General features: G+C 39.4%; 3 protein-coding genes across 4 annotated transcripts in view; 2 read left to right on the plus strand and 1 right to left on the minus strand.

Annotated features, from left to right (window-relative positions):
- The window catches only part of LOC111792353 (RING-H2 finger protein ATL13-like), a 5,561-nt gene extending 2,277 nt beyond the window's left edge, over positions 1–3,284 (plus strand). The window contains exon 2 of the mRNA XM_023673756.1: positions 2,164–3,284. Within this exon, the coding sequence (XP_023529524.1) occupies positions 2,164–3,166 (1,003 nt within the window). The 3' untranslated portion in view covers positions 3,167–3,284. The remainder of the gene's footprint in view (positions 1–2,163) is intronic.
- A 1,142-nt stretch (positions 3,285–4,426) lies between these two features.
- Positions 4,427–11,581, plus strand: LOC111792577 (cyclic nucleotide-gated ion channel 17-like). 2 transcript variants are annotated; one of them, XM_023674086.1, is made up of 8 exons: positions 4,440–4,652; positions 4,758–5,352; positions 6,033–6,606; positions 7,720–7,932; positions 8,106–8,404; positions 9,298–9,409; positions 9,716–9,952; positions 10,247–11,581. In XM_023674086.1, exons 2-8 carry the CDS (start codon positions 5,318–5,320, stop codon positions 10,967–10,969), a joined length of 2,193 nt encoding a protein of 730 aa, XP_023529854.1. In that variant the 5' UTR covers positions 4,440–4,652; positions 4,758–5,317; the 3' UTR covers positions 10,970–11,581. The 2 variants fall into 2 exon arrangements, with proteins under 2 accessions (XP_023529853.1, XP_023529854.1); XM_023674085.1 differs by having other exon boundaries at positions 4,427–5,352.
- Positions 11,582–11,655: 74 nt separating this feature from the next.
- Positions 11,656–15,867, minus strand: LOC111792578 (preprotein translocase subunit SCY1, chloroplastic). The gene is made up of 8 exons (XM_023674087.1): positions 15,546–15,867; positions 14,842–14,999; positions 14,378–14,763; positions 13,657–13,956; positions 13,468–13,557; positions 12,595–12,718; positions 12,182–12,345; positions 11,656–12,030 (listed from the first exon to the last, which is right to left on the minus strand). Exons 1-8 carry the CDS (start codon positions 15,731–15,733, stop codon positions 11,800–11,802), a joined length of 1,641 nt encoding a protein of 546 aa, XP_023529855.1. The 5' UTR covers positions 15,734–15,867; the 3' UTR covers positions 11,656–11,799.
- Positions 15,868–16,144: the final 277 nt, after the last annotated feature.

The raw sequence follows: 16,144 nt of genomic DNA on the forward strand, positions 1-16,144 counted from the left end.
CTGCTATCCCTAGCTCCCAGACCCAACCTCTTTCCTCTATTCCTATTTCAAATTTCTTAGAACCACATTTTCATCATATTGATTTATCCCCCCCTACCACTTCATCACCGCAAACTCCTCGATCCAGTTCATCCCCGTGTGATATTTGTTCTGACCTTGTAGATGAGTCTGTGCAGGTTGATACTTCTCTTGCAGGTTCCACTTTGCCACCCTCGACTTCTAATTCGACCTCTATTGAACCTCCTGTTGATTTCTCTTCTTTGGGCACTCATCCTATGATCACACGAGCCAAAGCTGGTATATTCAAGACTCGTCATCCAGCAAATCTTGGTATTTTGGGCTCATCTGGACTTCTTTCTGCTCTTCTTGCATCCACTGAGCCAAAAGGATTCAAATCTGCGGCTAAGAATCCTGCTTGGGTGGCTGCCATGGATGAAGAAATTCGAGCATTACAACAAAATGATACTTGGACTTTGGTTCCTCGCCCTGCCAACACCAACATCGTGGGCTCTAAATGGGTGTTTCGTATTAAATATTTGCCTGATGGATCTGTCGAGCGTTTCAAGGCTCGTCTTGTTGCCAAAGGTTATACTCAGGTTCCTGGTCTTGACTACACTGACACTTTCAGTCCGGTTGTCAAAGCTACCACTGTCCGTGTTGTGCTTTCTATTGCAGTCACAAATAAATGGCCTCTTCGACAACTTGATGTCAAGAATGCTTTTCTCAATGGAACTCTTATTGAACGTGTTCATATGGAACAACCTCCTGGGTATATTGATCCTCGATTTCCCACTCATGTTTGTCTATTAAAGAAAGCCCTCTATGGTTTAAAGCAAGCTCCTCGTGCTTGGTTTCAGCGTTTTAGCTCATTTCTTCTCACACTTGGGTTTTCTTGCAGTCGCGCTGACACGTCCCTTTTTGTCTTTCATCAGCAATCTAACATTATCTATTTGCTTCTTTATGTTGATGACATTATTGTTACCGGCAACAACTCATCTCTTATTGACAGCTTTACTCGCAAGCTTCATTCTGAGTTTGCTACCAAAGATTTGGGTTCTCTCAGTTACTTTCTTGGTCTTGAAGCTTCACCCACTCCTGATGGTCTCTTTATTAGTCAGTTAAAATATGCTCGAGATATTCTTACTCGTGCTCAGTTGCTCGATAGCAAACCAGTTCACACTCCCATGGTTGTTTCTCAACACCTGACTGCTGATGGTTCTCCTTTCTCTGATCCTACTCTCTACAGATCTCTTGTTGGCGCCCTTCAGTACTTGACTATTACGCGTCCAGATATTGCCTATGCTGTCAATTCTGTCAGTCAATTCTTGCATGCCCCTACTGCAGATCACTTTCTTGCTGTCAAACGTATTCTTCGCTATGTCAAAGGAACACTCCACTTTGGTCTTACCTTTCGTCCATCCACTGTTCCTAGTACGCTAGTCGCTTATTCGGATGCTGACTGGGCTGGTTGTCCCGATACTCGTCGTTCTACATCCGGCTATTCTATTTACCTTGGTAACAATCTCGTTTCTTGGAGTGCCAAAAAGCAACCTACTGTCTCACGCTCCAGCTGTGAATCTGAGTATCGTGCTCTTGCCACAACTGCTGCTGAACTTCTTTGGGTTACGCATCTTTTGCATGACCTCAAGGTCCCTATTTCACAGCAGCCCTTACTCTTATGTGACAACAAAAGTGCTATTTTTTTGAGCTCTAATCCCGTTTCTCACAAGCGGGCCAAACATGTTGAACTAGATTATCATTTCCTTCGAGAACTTGTTATCGCTGGCAAACTTCGCACACAATATGTACCCTCTCATCTCCAAGTTGCTGACATATTCACAAAGAGTATTTCTCGGCCTCTCTTTGAATTTTTCAGATCCAAGCTTCACGTTCGTTCAAATCCGACGCTCAGCTTGCGGGGGGGTGTTAAGGATAGTTGATCGTTCATTATAAGGCAAATATCTAGATATTTGCCTTACATTACGGGTTACCATATTTGCCCTCTTATTAAAGGCAAATATATTGCATTCATTTATTATTCTTTCCTTTTATTACTATTTCCATATTATTTGTAATTTACCATATTTCTGTATCCTGTAAATGATTATAAATAAGAGAACTCTCACCCCCATTTAGGTGTGGTGGATTAATCAAACATTCACACGCTGTTTGTCTATGTGAGTTTGAGCCTGAGGACAAGCTCAGGCTGTTGCCTAAATGCAGCCATGCTTTTCACACAGAGTGTATTGATACATGGCTTTTGTCTCACTCAACCTGCCCTCTTTGTCGATCTAGTTTGCTACCGGATCATTTCTCTCCACATACCAGTTGTGCGCCAATTGTTCTTGTTCTTGAATCTGGGAGTGAGAGCTCTAGAGATAATGTGTCGAACACAGAGGCTACAAATCCGATTACAGGGTCAAATTCGCAAGTGGGTCTTGGTGGGGATAGCGAATTTGACGCTGGGTCGAGCGAGATTGGGAAATTAGAGGACGAAAAAGCAACTGTAGTGACTGTGAAGCTCGGAAAATACAAAAGTATCGATGCTGGTGAAGGTGGAAGTAGCGAGAACAAGAATATGGATTCTCGTAGGTGTTTTTCAATGGGGTCTTTTGAATATGTAATGGAGGAGAATTCGTCGCTGAAAGTGGCCATTAGAAGCACCCCGGCGAAAAAGCAGCCAAGCAGGAAGCCAGCTCTGCCATTGACACCAGGTTACAGAGCAGCCATGTCCGAATGCGACTGCGAATCCAGAAGAGAGTTCCGACTCAGTGGGATCGAACCGTTTCGAGAAGTGAAAAGGGGCGAGAATACTGATAGGAATTGCAAGAAAATAGACAGTTTCTCAGTATCGAAGATTTGGCTAAGAGGAAAAAACCAGAGAGAAACGTCCACAGAATCATCAAGAAGGGCAGTTTCGTTTCGATTTCCCATTCAGAAGAATGGTGGGGATTGGAGTGGTTCAGAGATGGGCGTTTCCAGATGGGAAAATGAAATAATCCGAAGTGAAACGGAATTGGATGAAGAAAACCAGAGTCGTTCCAGTTTCGATTCTCAATTCAATCAATCTTTCGCGAAGAGAACGTTGCTATGGCTGATGGGAAAACAAAACAAGGTTACTCACTTCGAATCATCGTCACCTTCATCCTGTATTTCAAATCTCTAATTCTTCTCTGTTAAATTGTTAAATTCCTTTCCTTCAAATTCGATTTGTTGTTCAGATAGATATGAAATCGATTAAAGAAGTCTAAGCAAAATAATAATAATGGGGGCTGTTGAATTTAGTTGCGATAGAAGTAATTAGATCCAGAATTGGGATTCAGGAACAGATGAACTAATTAAATCGATGGGACATGAAATGCATTAAATATGAAATGGAGATTTAAATTCAAATGAACCGGAAGAACGAGAGATGGAGGCGAGTTGTAGGGGCAATGGGCTGTTTGCATTTAATGGATACAAATTTTCATTTATTACTTTCGGGGCTCTAAATAATAATGGCTGAAATTAATGCGGTCACGCCAGATGTGCCGAAATGGAAGGCATTGTCAGTTGGAATTTTTGTTATTTTCTGCTTAAATTATTACTCTTTTTGAATTTCTAAAATCTCCATCATTTTATACCTATAGATTTTGTTTTCATAATTTAAGAGAAATTTTTAAAATATTTTTTCAGTTTATCAATTTACACCATCTATTATTTCATTGGTTATATCATTAAATTCATTTCCGACTCTCATCTTTAAATACAAATTTTAAATAAAACAGTGATATATTATAAATTTAATTGATATGATTCTATGTTCACACCCGGTAAAATAAATAATGTTTTGGTTTGTTTTGAATTTCGAACATGGTGGTTGGTTAATTTATAAGGTGAGTGGGTAAATTTGAACGTAGAATAATTTATTATTATTATTTTATTTAAGGGTTTTATTTTTATTTTTATTTTTATTTTTAATTAAGTTGGATTAAGATCACTTCACATGTCATCGAAGGCCCATTGAAAATAGGGTTATAAGTGTAAATTACCCAGAACAAAAGAGTCAAAATAAAGGCCCAAAGGGCTTAGGACTATGTTGGGTTGGGCATCTTGAAATACGAGTTAAGTTATGGGCTACCATAGAAAAAATGGACGGCCCAAATCAACCATTGGGCCCGTTATTGGGCCCGTTAGTGTGCCCATAGCATTTGTTTAGTTATGGGGTTGATGGTATGATGACTGCAAAGGAAGACAACCCATTAATTTAGTAAACATGTCATTAGAAGAAAACAGCAACAGTAGACGGCGGCTTGAATTTGTCCACAAAGGATAACTAATTATTATTAATTTCTGACGACAAAGCGACAAAAACCTGAAAATTATGCCAAATATAAAAACAAGTGTCTGAAAGGGGGAATTCCGTTTCAACAAAAATCATTACAAGGTGAAGGGTTTGGGAGACTGAAATGCTACTTCGAAGCTTTAAAATGAAGGAGAATAATGGTGTGGAGGTGGAGGGGAGATGATTGAGAGATCCGCATTACTGCAAAAAGTGAAAAAAGAAACACAAAAATTCAGGGAAAAGAGATGAAAAAGAAGAACAGGTGGATGTCCACTTCAACTAGGAGTGCCGTTTTGGACATCAACTACAATATTTGTAGATTTTCAATGTATATTAATCTAAAAACTATTTGTTTAGTAGAAATTGTTGTTCTTATTGTAATGGGTCATGAAATTAAATTATGAATATGAGACACTGATTTGACAAATTGTAGAATGTTTGTTTGGGAGAACATGCTGATTTGAGGGGGGAAGAACCCACATGACAAAGTTTTCATCGCTGTTCAGAGAACAGCCAATTTCTCACTCAACCATTCCCATTTTGGATCATTCATGTTTGCTTTAAACAAATGACTGAGCGATGGCACAGCAGCCTCCAACACAGTGCTGCAAGAAGCTGGATCAAAAGGGTCGTGAGTCTAGAGGGAAGCTCGTAAAAAGTCCAAAATCATTCTGAAGGTGGGAACTGGAGGCGGTGCGGCGCTCTTTTCTACTGGAGGGTTATCCACTCACGTGGGGCTTCGGTCTATTGTTGAAAGGTTCGGTTCCACTTTGGTTGGCTTTCCCAAATTTCGCTTTTCTTCCTTTCTTCGCATTATCACTCAACAACTCCAATTCCCAGTTCAAACTCTGATTACCTCAACACGCAACACAACCTAGATCGTCTCTCTCTCTCTTTTTCTTCCTCTGTGCTTCTCCTCCAGCTACTAAGCCATGCTGCTGCTTTTTTGATGGGTCATTGAGAATTTCTCGTTTCAGCTTCTTTCTTTTGCTTATGGGCATGGAACTGAGGAAGGAAAAGCTTGTTAGGTGATTTTTTCTTCTTCATTTGTTTCTAAGAATGTAGCATGTTTGAGAGCGTTATAATTCGTGTGCTGAATCTGTTAGTCCAATAGAAACAATGGAAATCTTAAAAGTTTTGGGGCCTGTTCTGTTTTCTTGTCGAGAAAATGTGGTGGGATCTTTAGTTTTTATTAGATGGAAACGGAAGAAGACTAGAACTCTGCAAAATCGTCTGGCCTGTAAGTTTAGTTCATTATTTGCTTGAGGAGTTGTAAACGTAGGCTACTTTAACTTGCTTTTGTCGGGAAGAAACCAAAAGTTGTCTGTCATACATAATCACGCAAACGTTCTATTTTGTTTATTTATGTGGAGTAGCTTTAAAGCTGTGATTTCTTGTGCTTGTAACCAAATAATCACTATGTTCCTATGCAATTAGGATCTCCTTGTCTGTCTTTTTGTGTTTTTATCACCATAGAAAATTAGATTGTACTTGTTTGAAACAAAATGAATTTACAGTTTTTATTCGTATCATGAACTCATCTAAACCTAAGTATGAAAAGGTCTGGGAAGTGAGTATTGTTTGGCATTTTTGTTTGTTCAATGCTTACGAAGAACCTTAGCGAAAGGAACTTTATGTATATGAGTAAGGTGTTTATAGACTATTGTTTAACTATTATGGTTACCATTTTTATTCCTGAAATCAATAGGTTTTATTCTGATCACAAAAAACATAAGAAATCTGCCATTGGGACCAACAATGAAGCAGGGCAACTTGAGAAGTCATCATCGAAATACTATATTCCGTCGTCGACATTCTTAATACCTGACAACGGATTAGGGGCAAGCAAAAGTAAATCTGCTGAAACTTTTAGAACTGAGAAGTCCAAAGTGTTTCCAGAGGACCATGAACCATGGAGCAGAAGAATACTAGACCCTGGCAGAAAAATTGTTTTGAAATGGAACCGGGTGTTCATTTGCTCATGTTTATTGGCACTCTTTGTTGACCCGCTGTACCTTTACTTGCCATCTTTGGCTGGGAATGGGAAATCTTCATGTGTGAGGACAGACTGGAAATTGCGAATTGTTGTGACCTGTTTCCGGACTGTTGCAGATTTTTTCTATCTTCTGCACATGATTATCAAGTTCAGAACAGCTTATGTTGCTCCTAGCTCTCGAGTTTTTGGGAGAGGTGAGCTTGTGATGGATTCGAAGATAATAGCAAAGAGGTATCTTAGATCTGACTTTTTTGTCGATCTAATTGCCACGTTGCCTCTCCCTCAGGTACTTCATTGAGACTTCCGTCTCTCAAACTTTGACTTTATATTTGGTGTACTTTGTCTTTAATCTCCATAGTTCATATGTCATTTTCCATTTCTTGCTTGGGGGAAATGTAAGAACAGGACGAACTCTGTAAATTATATCATACCCTTATTCCGGTAAATGTAGTGCTCTTACTGAGATGAGCAAAAATACCTCATAATTTTAGCAGTTAGCACTTCTTTAATGTTGTAAGTCGAGGAATCAAATTATTTACTATGGTACTCGGGGCATTGCTGGTTAGTAAGATTAACTATTATTATCCACCATCCATATGCTTTATATGTGTGATGTTCCACATTGGTTGGGGAGGAGAACAAACCACCATTTATAAGGATGTGGGAAACCTTCCTCTAGCAGACGCGTTTTAAAGCCTTGAGGGGAAGCCCGAAAGGGAAAGCCCAAAGAGGACAATATCTGCTAGCGGTGGATCTGGACCGTTACAATATGGTATGACAATGATGATTTTCTTAGTCAAGGCATGATCTGAGAATTTTCCATTTGTGCTAACGCTAACCTACTTGTGTCCAGGCAGTAACAAAATGCTAGCACATCTTTCTCAACCTGCTTCTTAACAAGGAGAGTTTCGTTTGGTCTAATAGTCTTCAATTTGGTCCATTGAAGGCAAGATAGTTTTTTGTTACCGAAAGGGTGCGTGAACTTGTAAGAAGGCTTAATGCTTAGCCTATTTGTCAAAGTTAAGGGGAAATTATATGGGATTGTCTCTTTAGATCTAGGAATATGTAATTGCCACACCTTTTTTTCAGGCTTCTCTTTTGTAGTGGTGGTTCGACAGAATGGATGGTTGGTGGAGGGGATTAAAGTTCATGATTAGGCTTATTTTCAGAGAGTTGAACTTTTGAGTGTTAGGTGATACTCTTTTGAAGTAGGAACGTAAGAATAAGATATATACTTAACGAGTTGGGAGTTGGTCTTAATGAACGATTTGAGAGAAAAATAGGCAATATTGTTGTTACGTTCCTATTCTGGTGATACTCATTTCCATGAATTAGTTTGACCATCGTAATTTAGTTATTAGATTTTTAACAGAGACTTGTAACTGCGTCTTCCATGCAGATTGTCATCTGGTTTATCATACCCGCAACAAGAAGTCGTCTAACTGATCATAAAAACAATGCGCTTGCGCTTATTGTTCTGCTTCAATATATTCCAAGATTGTATTTGATTTTCCCTCTTAGTTCAGAGATCATCAAAGCAAATGGAGTTGTTACAAAAACTGCTTGGGCAGGAGCTGCTTATAATCTTCTACTCTATATGTTGGCTAGCCATGTAACTCTCTCATATCTCTCTCTCTTTCTCATGTGACACATAAATATGTAAATGCCTGTGCTTAGGATTTCAATATCTAATGCTATTAAGAAAACATGACATAATCTTGGTTACGTTCCTACTTTTTGAGGTAATTCGCCATCAGTAATGTTACCTTATTTTGCGTTTGACAGGTTCTAGGTGCTACATGGTATTTGCTGTCAGTTGATAGATATACATCATGCTGGAAATCATTTTGTAGGAAGAAGGAATATAATCCACTAGAATGCAATCCAACTTTTTTTGATTGCGATACACTAAACCTTATTAACCGCAATACATGGGCAAATAGTACACTTGTTTTCGACAAATGTGGCCCTAGTGGAATTTTCAAGTATGGCATTTTTGGGAATGCAATGTCAAAGAATGTTGTCTCTTCAAGCTTTGTTGAAAAGTATTTCTATTGTTTGTGGTGGGGCTTGCAAAACCTGAGGTATGATTTTCTTTTCGTCGACTTTAATTGCTTGGCAAATGTCCTTAAAGTGTAACAGCTAGAACATTCTATTATAAAGTATAAACAATGTTCTTCATAATGTTATTGGGAGGTCATGTCACTGGATCCCCATGGTTAGGAAAGCATTCTTTTGACAGAATGATGTTGGCTTGTTATTTACTTCTCCAACTTTCCTGTAAATGCTCTAGAGCTCTTCCCAAAGGCCTTCACTAAAAAGTTATTTCCGGCATAGTTAATCTTAGAACCAACCCTAGCATGAAAAGATCCCTGGTGATACATGAGCAGAGTGAAAGCTAGCTGAGTATCGATATGTTTGTAAACAATTTTATTTCTGATCTCGAGGAACTATGAACCATCGTTGGGATGTGGAAAATAGCATTTACACAAGATGGCGAATGAGTTTGTTCTCTGTGGAATGAATTTGGCTTCATGTATTGTGAGATCCTATGTCGGTTGGAGAGGGGAACGAAGCATTCTTTATAAGGGTGTGGAAACCTCTCCTTAGCAGATGCGTTTTAAAATCTTGAGGGGAAACCTAGAAGGGAAAGCCCAAAGATGACAATATCTGCTAGCAGTGGGCTTGAGCTGTTATATGTATTGATCTCGAACATTTTATGGCTATATGCTTTGTTCTGCTAATTGAAAGTTTTTGTTGTAAACTTGCTACACATGAAAACCTATGGACTTGCTATTATATTGTTTAGGCAACTGTATAGAACACTCAGCATAGGTTCTGTACTGATTACATGGATGGCAGACTAGTACAGCTTGATGTATGATCTGGTTCTTTTTTTTAAAATTATTATAGATGGTTCTTTAATCCATCATTTTTTCCTGGAAAATACTGAATAACTTCTTGTTTATTTTGTCAGTTCATATGGACAGAACTTGGAAACAACCACTTTCATTGGTGAGACACTGTTCGCTGTGCTTATAGCCATCTTAGGCCTTGTATTATTTGCCCATCTGATTGGGAATATGCAGGTGAGACACTGAGGGATAAAATTGTGTTCTTTATTCATTGAATTCATAATTTGAGAATTAAGATGCGCTTGTTTCTATTAAACCTAACAACTCTAATAAAGGCTCGTGCTTTGGTTTCCTGGATGATCTTTTTGCTTAATGGTCATCATAGACATGTGGTTGGGTTACACAATTTTTTCCACACCCTTATAAATTTTTTCTAAGGCGTTTCCACAAAAATTCTTAGTACAGTGATCTTTATCCCTTTGTCTTGTCGTCTAATTGAATTCGTTATCATGTGCTGTTTTAATTTTTCTTTTAATGCAGACGTATCTGCAATCCCTCACTGTGAGGCTTGAAGAATGGAGATTAAAGCGAAGAGACACTGAAGAGTGGATGAGACATCGTCAACTCCCTGAAGACTTGAAGCGACGTGTTCGACGTTTTGTACAATATAAGTGGGTGGCAACTCGAGGAGTTAATGAAGAAGCCATCTTACAGAGCTTGCCGGCTGATCTTCGACGTGATATTCAGTGCCACCTCTGTCTAGATCTTGTCCGACGAGTACGATTCTATTACATATATCTTCTTTATTTTTTATTGGAGCCGAAGACATAAGTTTGAACGGGCATCATATGCATTCTAGTTCTCATTTATCAAGTTGTCGAGCCACACAATGTGAAGGCTTATGGTTCTGCAATTATCATCTAGGATTCCTTAAAACTTCACAAATGAATAAACAATTCTTCCCGATTGATTACTTGTGTAGATGTGGTTATGTGGTAAAAGTTCATGAATTGAGTTGTCACCCATGACTCACTAAGCAGATTGAAGCACTCTTTTTTCCCTGTTTTGCAGGTCCCTTTCTTCTCACAGATGGATGATCAGCTACTAGATGCAATATGTGAACGCCTGATATCGTCCTTGAGCACTGAGGGTACCTATATTGTACGAGAGGGTGACCCAGTAACCGAGATGCTGTTCGTTATCCGAGGCAGATTGGAGAGTTCTACTACGAATGGAGGTCGCTCTGGTTTCTTCAACTCCATAACGTTGCGTCCTGGAGACTTTTGTGGGGAGGAACTACTTTCTTGGGCGTTGCACCCAAAATCCACCACCAACTTGCCCTCCTCAACTAGAACAGTCAGAGCGCTCAATGAAGTTGAAGCTTTTGCACTCCGTGCTGAAGATCTTAAATTTGTAGCCAACCAATTTAGACGTCTGCACAGTAAAAAGTTGCAGCACACATTCCGCTTTTACTCTCATCATTGGAGAACATGGGCAGCTTGCTTTATTCAAGCTGCTTGGCGTCGCCATAAGAAAAGGATGATGGCAAAAGATCTCTTAATGAGGGAGTCGTTTATATTATCTGAAGAAGTGGCTAGTGAAACTGGCCAAGGAGGAGAGGAACAATTTTGTGTTGTTTCAAATCCTTCTCAGACAAAAATGAATCTGGATGTTACCTTACTGGCTTCAAGGTTTGCTGCAAACGCAAGGAGAGGCGCTCAGAAAATGAAAGATGACATGCCAAAGCTGCAGAAGCCTGATGAACCCGACTTTTCCATTGAGCCAGATAGATAACAGTTTCCAGTAGTGTCAAAGGCTATATTTCTCTATTAGAAGGATGAAGTCCATTTCAGATGTGCATCCCTTTTCTGTCATCTGGCATTTCAGACCTTACAGGGACCTGTCTATTTCTGTATAGTTTTATCAATTACCAGGAACGCAACATCACAAACTGTGTATTAATGTCATAACCAGTAAGTTGGTCTCATTACAATATGTTTTAACTCTTATAGACAGTAACTGAGTTCGTAGGATGGTTAAACGAGCTGCTGCAAGCTGCAAGCTATACTTCACCAGACTGTAGACAGAACCTTAGCCACACTTGTGTTCAGACGGTGCAGACAGCGCTTTGTGTCACAATCCAACTTGTGGTCATGCACAACACGCTTTGGATGAGCATGACTGTGACACTATGTAGGGATGAGGCTTACCGCTGGACTAGATATTTTATGATCAGCGACATATATTACATAACACATACTTGTCCTTAGAATTTTCTGACTTCTCCGTTATCCCTAATTTTGATTTCCAATGAATTGTGTCGCTGAATATGAACATATGTCAAGACTGCCTTAGATTCAAGGGGTTGTAAAAGTAACCCTGTTCAGAGGTTCATGTTGACTTTGATCAGGCCTTGCAAATTTATCTCAATTTTCCAGTTTATCAGTGGACGAACAGTAATGGATGTTTAAAAGGTTTTATTTTATGTCAAATCCAATCGTTTTTTGCATTCTGATTGGAGCGATTGATGAAAGCAAAGAGAAGCAGTGTTCCATTGAGTATGATGCAATGGAATACAATTCTTAAGGTTTGGCATCAATGTTGGTTCCATTACATTCTCTCTTTCATGGAGTATACCTATCGATGTCATAGAACTCTATGTTCTTGTACTTCTGAGAGATTATCTCAGCTTGTACTTTTCTGGCAGTGTCTGTAGCACAGCCGACAAGAATGAGAACAGAGGTTCCTGCAAATCCTCGAAATGCTGTTAAGTGTGTTGTTTGCTCAATCACCGCAGGACCAGCAGCAAGGATTGCCAAGAAAGCAGAACCAAGAACTGAAATCCGACTTAGAACCTATAAATTAGTAAACAAGAAGCCATAATCAATCAATAATCATTTTAGGTGCACAACATATTCAGTTAAGAGGAACTTCATTGAGCAAGATTACTGATTCAACAGCAAGAACTTCGAAACAAGTACATCATGTTAAGTGAGGCAAGATTACCGCTTTCAGAAACGAAGCTGTACTTTTGCCCGGACGGACAAGGGGAATTGAAGCACCCTGCCGCTTCAATTGTTCGCTCACATCATCGGGATCCAACTGTAGGAATGTGTAGTAATAGTTGAAGAAGGCTATCAAAAGGATGTTGGTTGGAAGATAGAATGAGCCTGAGAAAATCCCATGTGTTAGTTTAGGAGTACCAGGAAGTCCTGTCTACCAATTATGAGAAACCCTGCACAATTTAATGGGATTGAACAGAAAAGTGACTGAACCATTTCTTAAAAGAATTGAAACTTTATTACAAACTAAACGCGAATGTAGCATATTGTAATGGCTGCAAGATAAAGAGTTTCATCAATCTCAAAGTACTAAGTCCTCAAGTTATTTTCAATTGGCAGTAAACCAAAACATCTTACCTCCTGGATTTAAAGCAAATGCAGCGTTCTTTAGGACAGATAAACCTGTGAAGCGAGCTAGAGTACCCGGCAGGGACAATGTAGATGTTGAAAAAATGATCGGCATTACACCAGAACTATTTACCTGTGCATAATGAACTTAGTAAAATAAATATGAAACTTGTACAAAATTCTTGTTGGTTACCCCAGATTACAAATTTATGAATTTAGAAATGAGAGAGCATGGATAAAGATTTGAAATTGTAACAGACCCGCTATCAGATAAGGTATGTTATTGTCCTCTTTCAGCTTTTCTTTTTGGACTTCCTCTCAAGATTTTTAAAACGCATTTGCTAAGGAGAAGTTTCCACACCCTCCTCCCCAACTGATGTGGGATCTCACAATCCACTCCTCCCCCCTTTGGGGCCAGCATCCTTGCTGACACTCTCGTTCCCTTCTCCAATTGATGAGGGACCCCTCAATCCACCCCCCTTCGGGGCCTAGCATCCTTGCTGGCACACTGTCTTGTGTCCACTCCCCTTCGGAGATCAACCTCCTCACTGGCACATCGTCCGATGTCTAGCTCAAATACCATTGTAACAGCCCAAGCCCACCGCTAGCAGATATTGTCTTCTTTGGGCTTTCCTTTTCAGACTTCCCCTCAAGGTTTTTTAAAATACTTCTGCTAGGGAGAGGTTTCCACACCCTTATAGAGAATGTTTCATTCTCCTTCCCAACCAATGCGGGATCTCAAAGACCTCCAAGTTGGCAATTAGCTATAGTTACTGCATCAAAGTCTGCAGGACTTTAAAGTTTAAGCTTCTTTAAGGTTAAAAGTTAATTACTGGCTAATATAATTTTTTGATAGCATAAGAACAAAGCAGGAAAACAAACCTTGAAGGGAAGGTAAGCAGATTTCTGAAGCCCTCCACCGCTGCTTGTGTATCTTGAAGCATAGTTGAGCGGGATTTTCCTTTCTGCTTCCTGAAAACATTGGTTCAGATAAATTATAATCACATATAATAAGACTTCTTATGTAATGAGGAAATAAAAGGTAAATATATCAAATCAACCATTACTTACCTGAACATATACGATTCCAAGTACCAATAGAAAGAAGGAGATTATAATAGCAACCAATCCAACATAGTTACCATCCTGTAAAGCTTGTGCAGCTGTTCTTCCAAAGGATGCTGGTAGATAGGAGATGATGCTGGTGAATATTAAAAGAGATGTCCCATTACCTAGCTTTAGGTCTGTGATCCGTTCCCCAATGTACGTTGTTATGACTGAGCCAAGTGTTAATAAAGTAACAGAAGAAAGCACCCACTCTGTACTAAAATCATTAACATAGGGGCGAAGGTACAGAACTTGACCAATTGCCTGTGTAGGAAATGGGAGCTTAATTAAAGAATCTTAAAATAAAAGCTCACAAATTTTATTAGGAACTATATGATCATTGCCTAAGATCCTTCCGTATTCATTTGGCTATTGCTCCAGATTTTTGCTTGCATCTACTACAGTTTGAATAGGTGCCTACTTGGATATAAATTTTTTTAAATCCTTCCAGCAGAAACGTTTGGTGTCTCTGAGCAGGCTTTGGGGTAGAATCAAGTATAAAAAGCTCAAAATACTTGTATCCGTTCTTTTTGAAAGTGCAAGTTCTATGTACTTACCTACAGAATGTCCATTTAGTATGTAATCCAGTAAAACTAAGTGAGTTAATCCCAGCTTCTACAGTTTTCCCTTCTGAAGTAATCTAAACTTATTATAGGCCATATTGAGTAGTAATCAAGCTCCTTACTTGTACAATTGCAAACCCAACTGAGGCATATCGAGTGTATTGAAGAATTTTCTTTCGCCCAGCTTCACCTTCTCTTTTCTGAAGCTCTTGCAATTTTGGATAAATTTGTGTAAGAAGCTGGAAGACAATTGATGCATTGATGAAGGGAACAATGCCAAGGGAGCATATCCCTAGTCTGCCAATGCCTCCACCAGAAAATGAATCTAAAGTGCTCAATAAGCTGTTCTGATCCAAGTTCCCAACAAAAGCCTCTCGGTTCACTCCTCCAAGAGGGATATAGATTCCAAGCCTTGATAGTGCTAAATAGCCCAAGAGCTGTAGAAATTTTCCTGGCAATGGACCTTTGAAGAAGTCCCCTATGTCAATGGAACTGTCCTCGATTGCAGCTGCAAGGTCAACTTAGTTTCAGTAACGCAGTACGAAAGATACATCAAAACTACAACATTGAAGGACAAGAAACAAACCTGCCAATCCACGTGCTGAGGGACCTTTATCTCGTTTTGTGCTTGAAGAACTGTCAAATGTTTGCCCCCAAAAGCCAAGAAAACTTTCCCACCCACAACTTAATTCAGAAGAAAGATCTGGACGGATTCCCAAGGGATCAAAAACTGAGCTCTCAGCACTGAAAAAAAGAAACTATTATCATGTCAATTATGGACCAACAACCATTAAAGGACATTGAAATCCAATTGAAATAACAGGACTCAAATGGGAAAAACCAGGATATGTAAGCAGCCCTTGGGGAGCCTATTTATGTACAGCTTTGGGTTTTAAACAAGATACGTTTTTTTAACACTTGGTAACATGTAGACCAAACTTCAACCCAGCCTTCCAAAGACATTCTCATCTAATTTAACTTTTCTACATTCCTAAGTACCGCAAAAGCATAATCTTGCTCAAGAAGCATCGGCTAACAGTTCGGCCCAATTCTTCAGGGGAAACTCCTTCTCTAATGTCAGTGAAGCATGGAAAATTTAGAGAGCACAAAAATATGTAACTGCACTACGCCATATGCTCTGGTAAAACAAAAGGTACAGAAAAACACCCAAAATTCTACAGCCAGAAGAAAACCCATATGAGAGAAAATCTCAGGAGGCAAAACTGCAAGACTAATTCGAGTAATTGAAGTGCAATGAGCAGAAAAAGAACATAAATGCAGGAGACCCACCTGTTGGAAGTGAGGCCAAGGTTCCAGGACTTGGTAGCGCGGGGCTTGTTAGGAACAGAGAAGGAAGCTCGCGTGAATGAAAGTCTAGGCCTTGGAAAGCGCTTAGAATTGGTAAGATATTGGGCGGAGAGGGTGAAGCAAAGGGGCGAAGAAGAAGCTGCAGCAGCTTCTCTGACTGATATCAACATTATTTACTCCCACCACAGTTTCGGCTTGTGAAAGGCTAATGTTGAGCGACGCTCGGTGGATTAGGCGTTTGCCTCATCGCCCTATCCATTTCTCTCCTTCCCCTTTTTGGATTTTGTAACCTTTCTTTGAGTTTGACCCCAACTCAATGGTTTTATAATATGAAGTTGGAAAATTGTTGGATAGAAATCAATGTAGTGTATAAATTCAATTATAAGAATTTCAAAATTAAACCTAGAGTAATTATATATTATTAAAAGAGCTTGTGTTGATTGATGTGTAGGGAAATGTCGAGACCATCAAGTATCGAACTTAGGTTTCGAATCTTGGGCATAGGAAGTTACCGAAGCATGGAGATAGTACAGCCATGAGCAAAGCCGACTGCCCCGGAGGGAAAATGTCATAAACATGAT

The sequence above is a fragment of the Cucurbita pepo genome, chromosome LG04 (assembly GCF_002806865.2).
Source record: "Cucurbita pepo subsp. pepo cultivar mu-cu-16 chromosome LG04, ASM280686v2, whole genome shotgun sequence".
NCBI classification, from domain to species: Eukaryota; Viridiplantae; Streptophyta; class Magnoliopsida; order Cucurbitales; family Cucurbitaceae; genus Cucurbita; species Cucurbita pepo.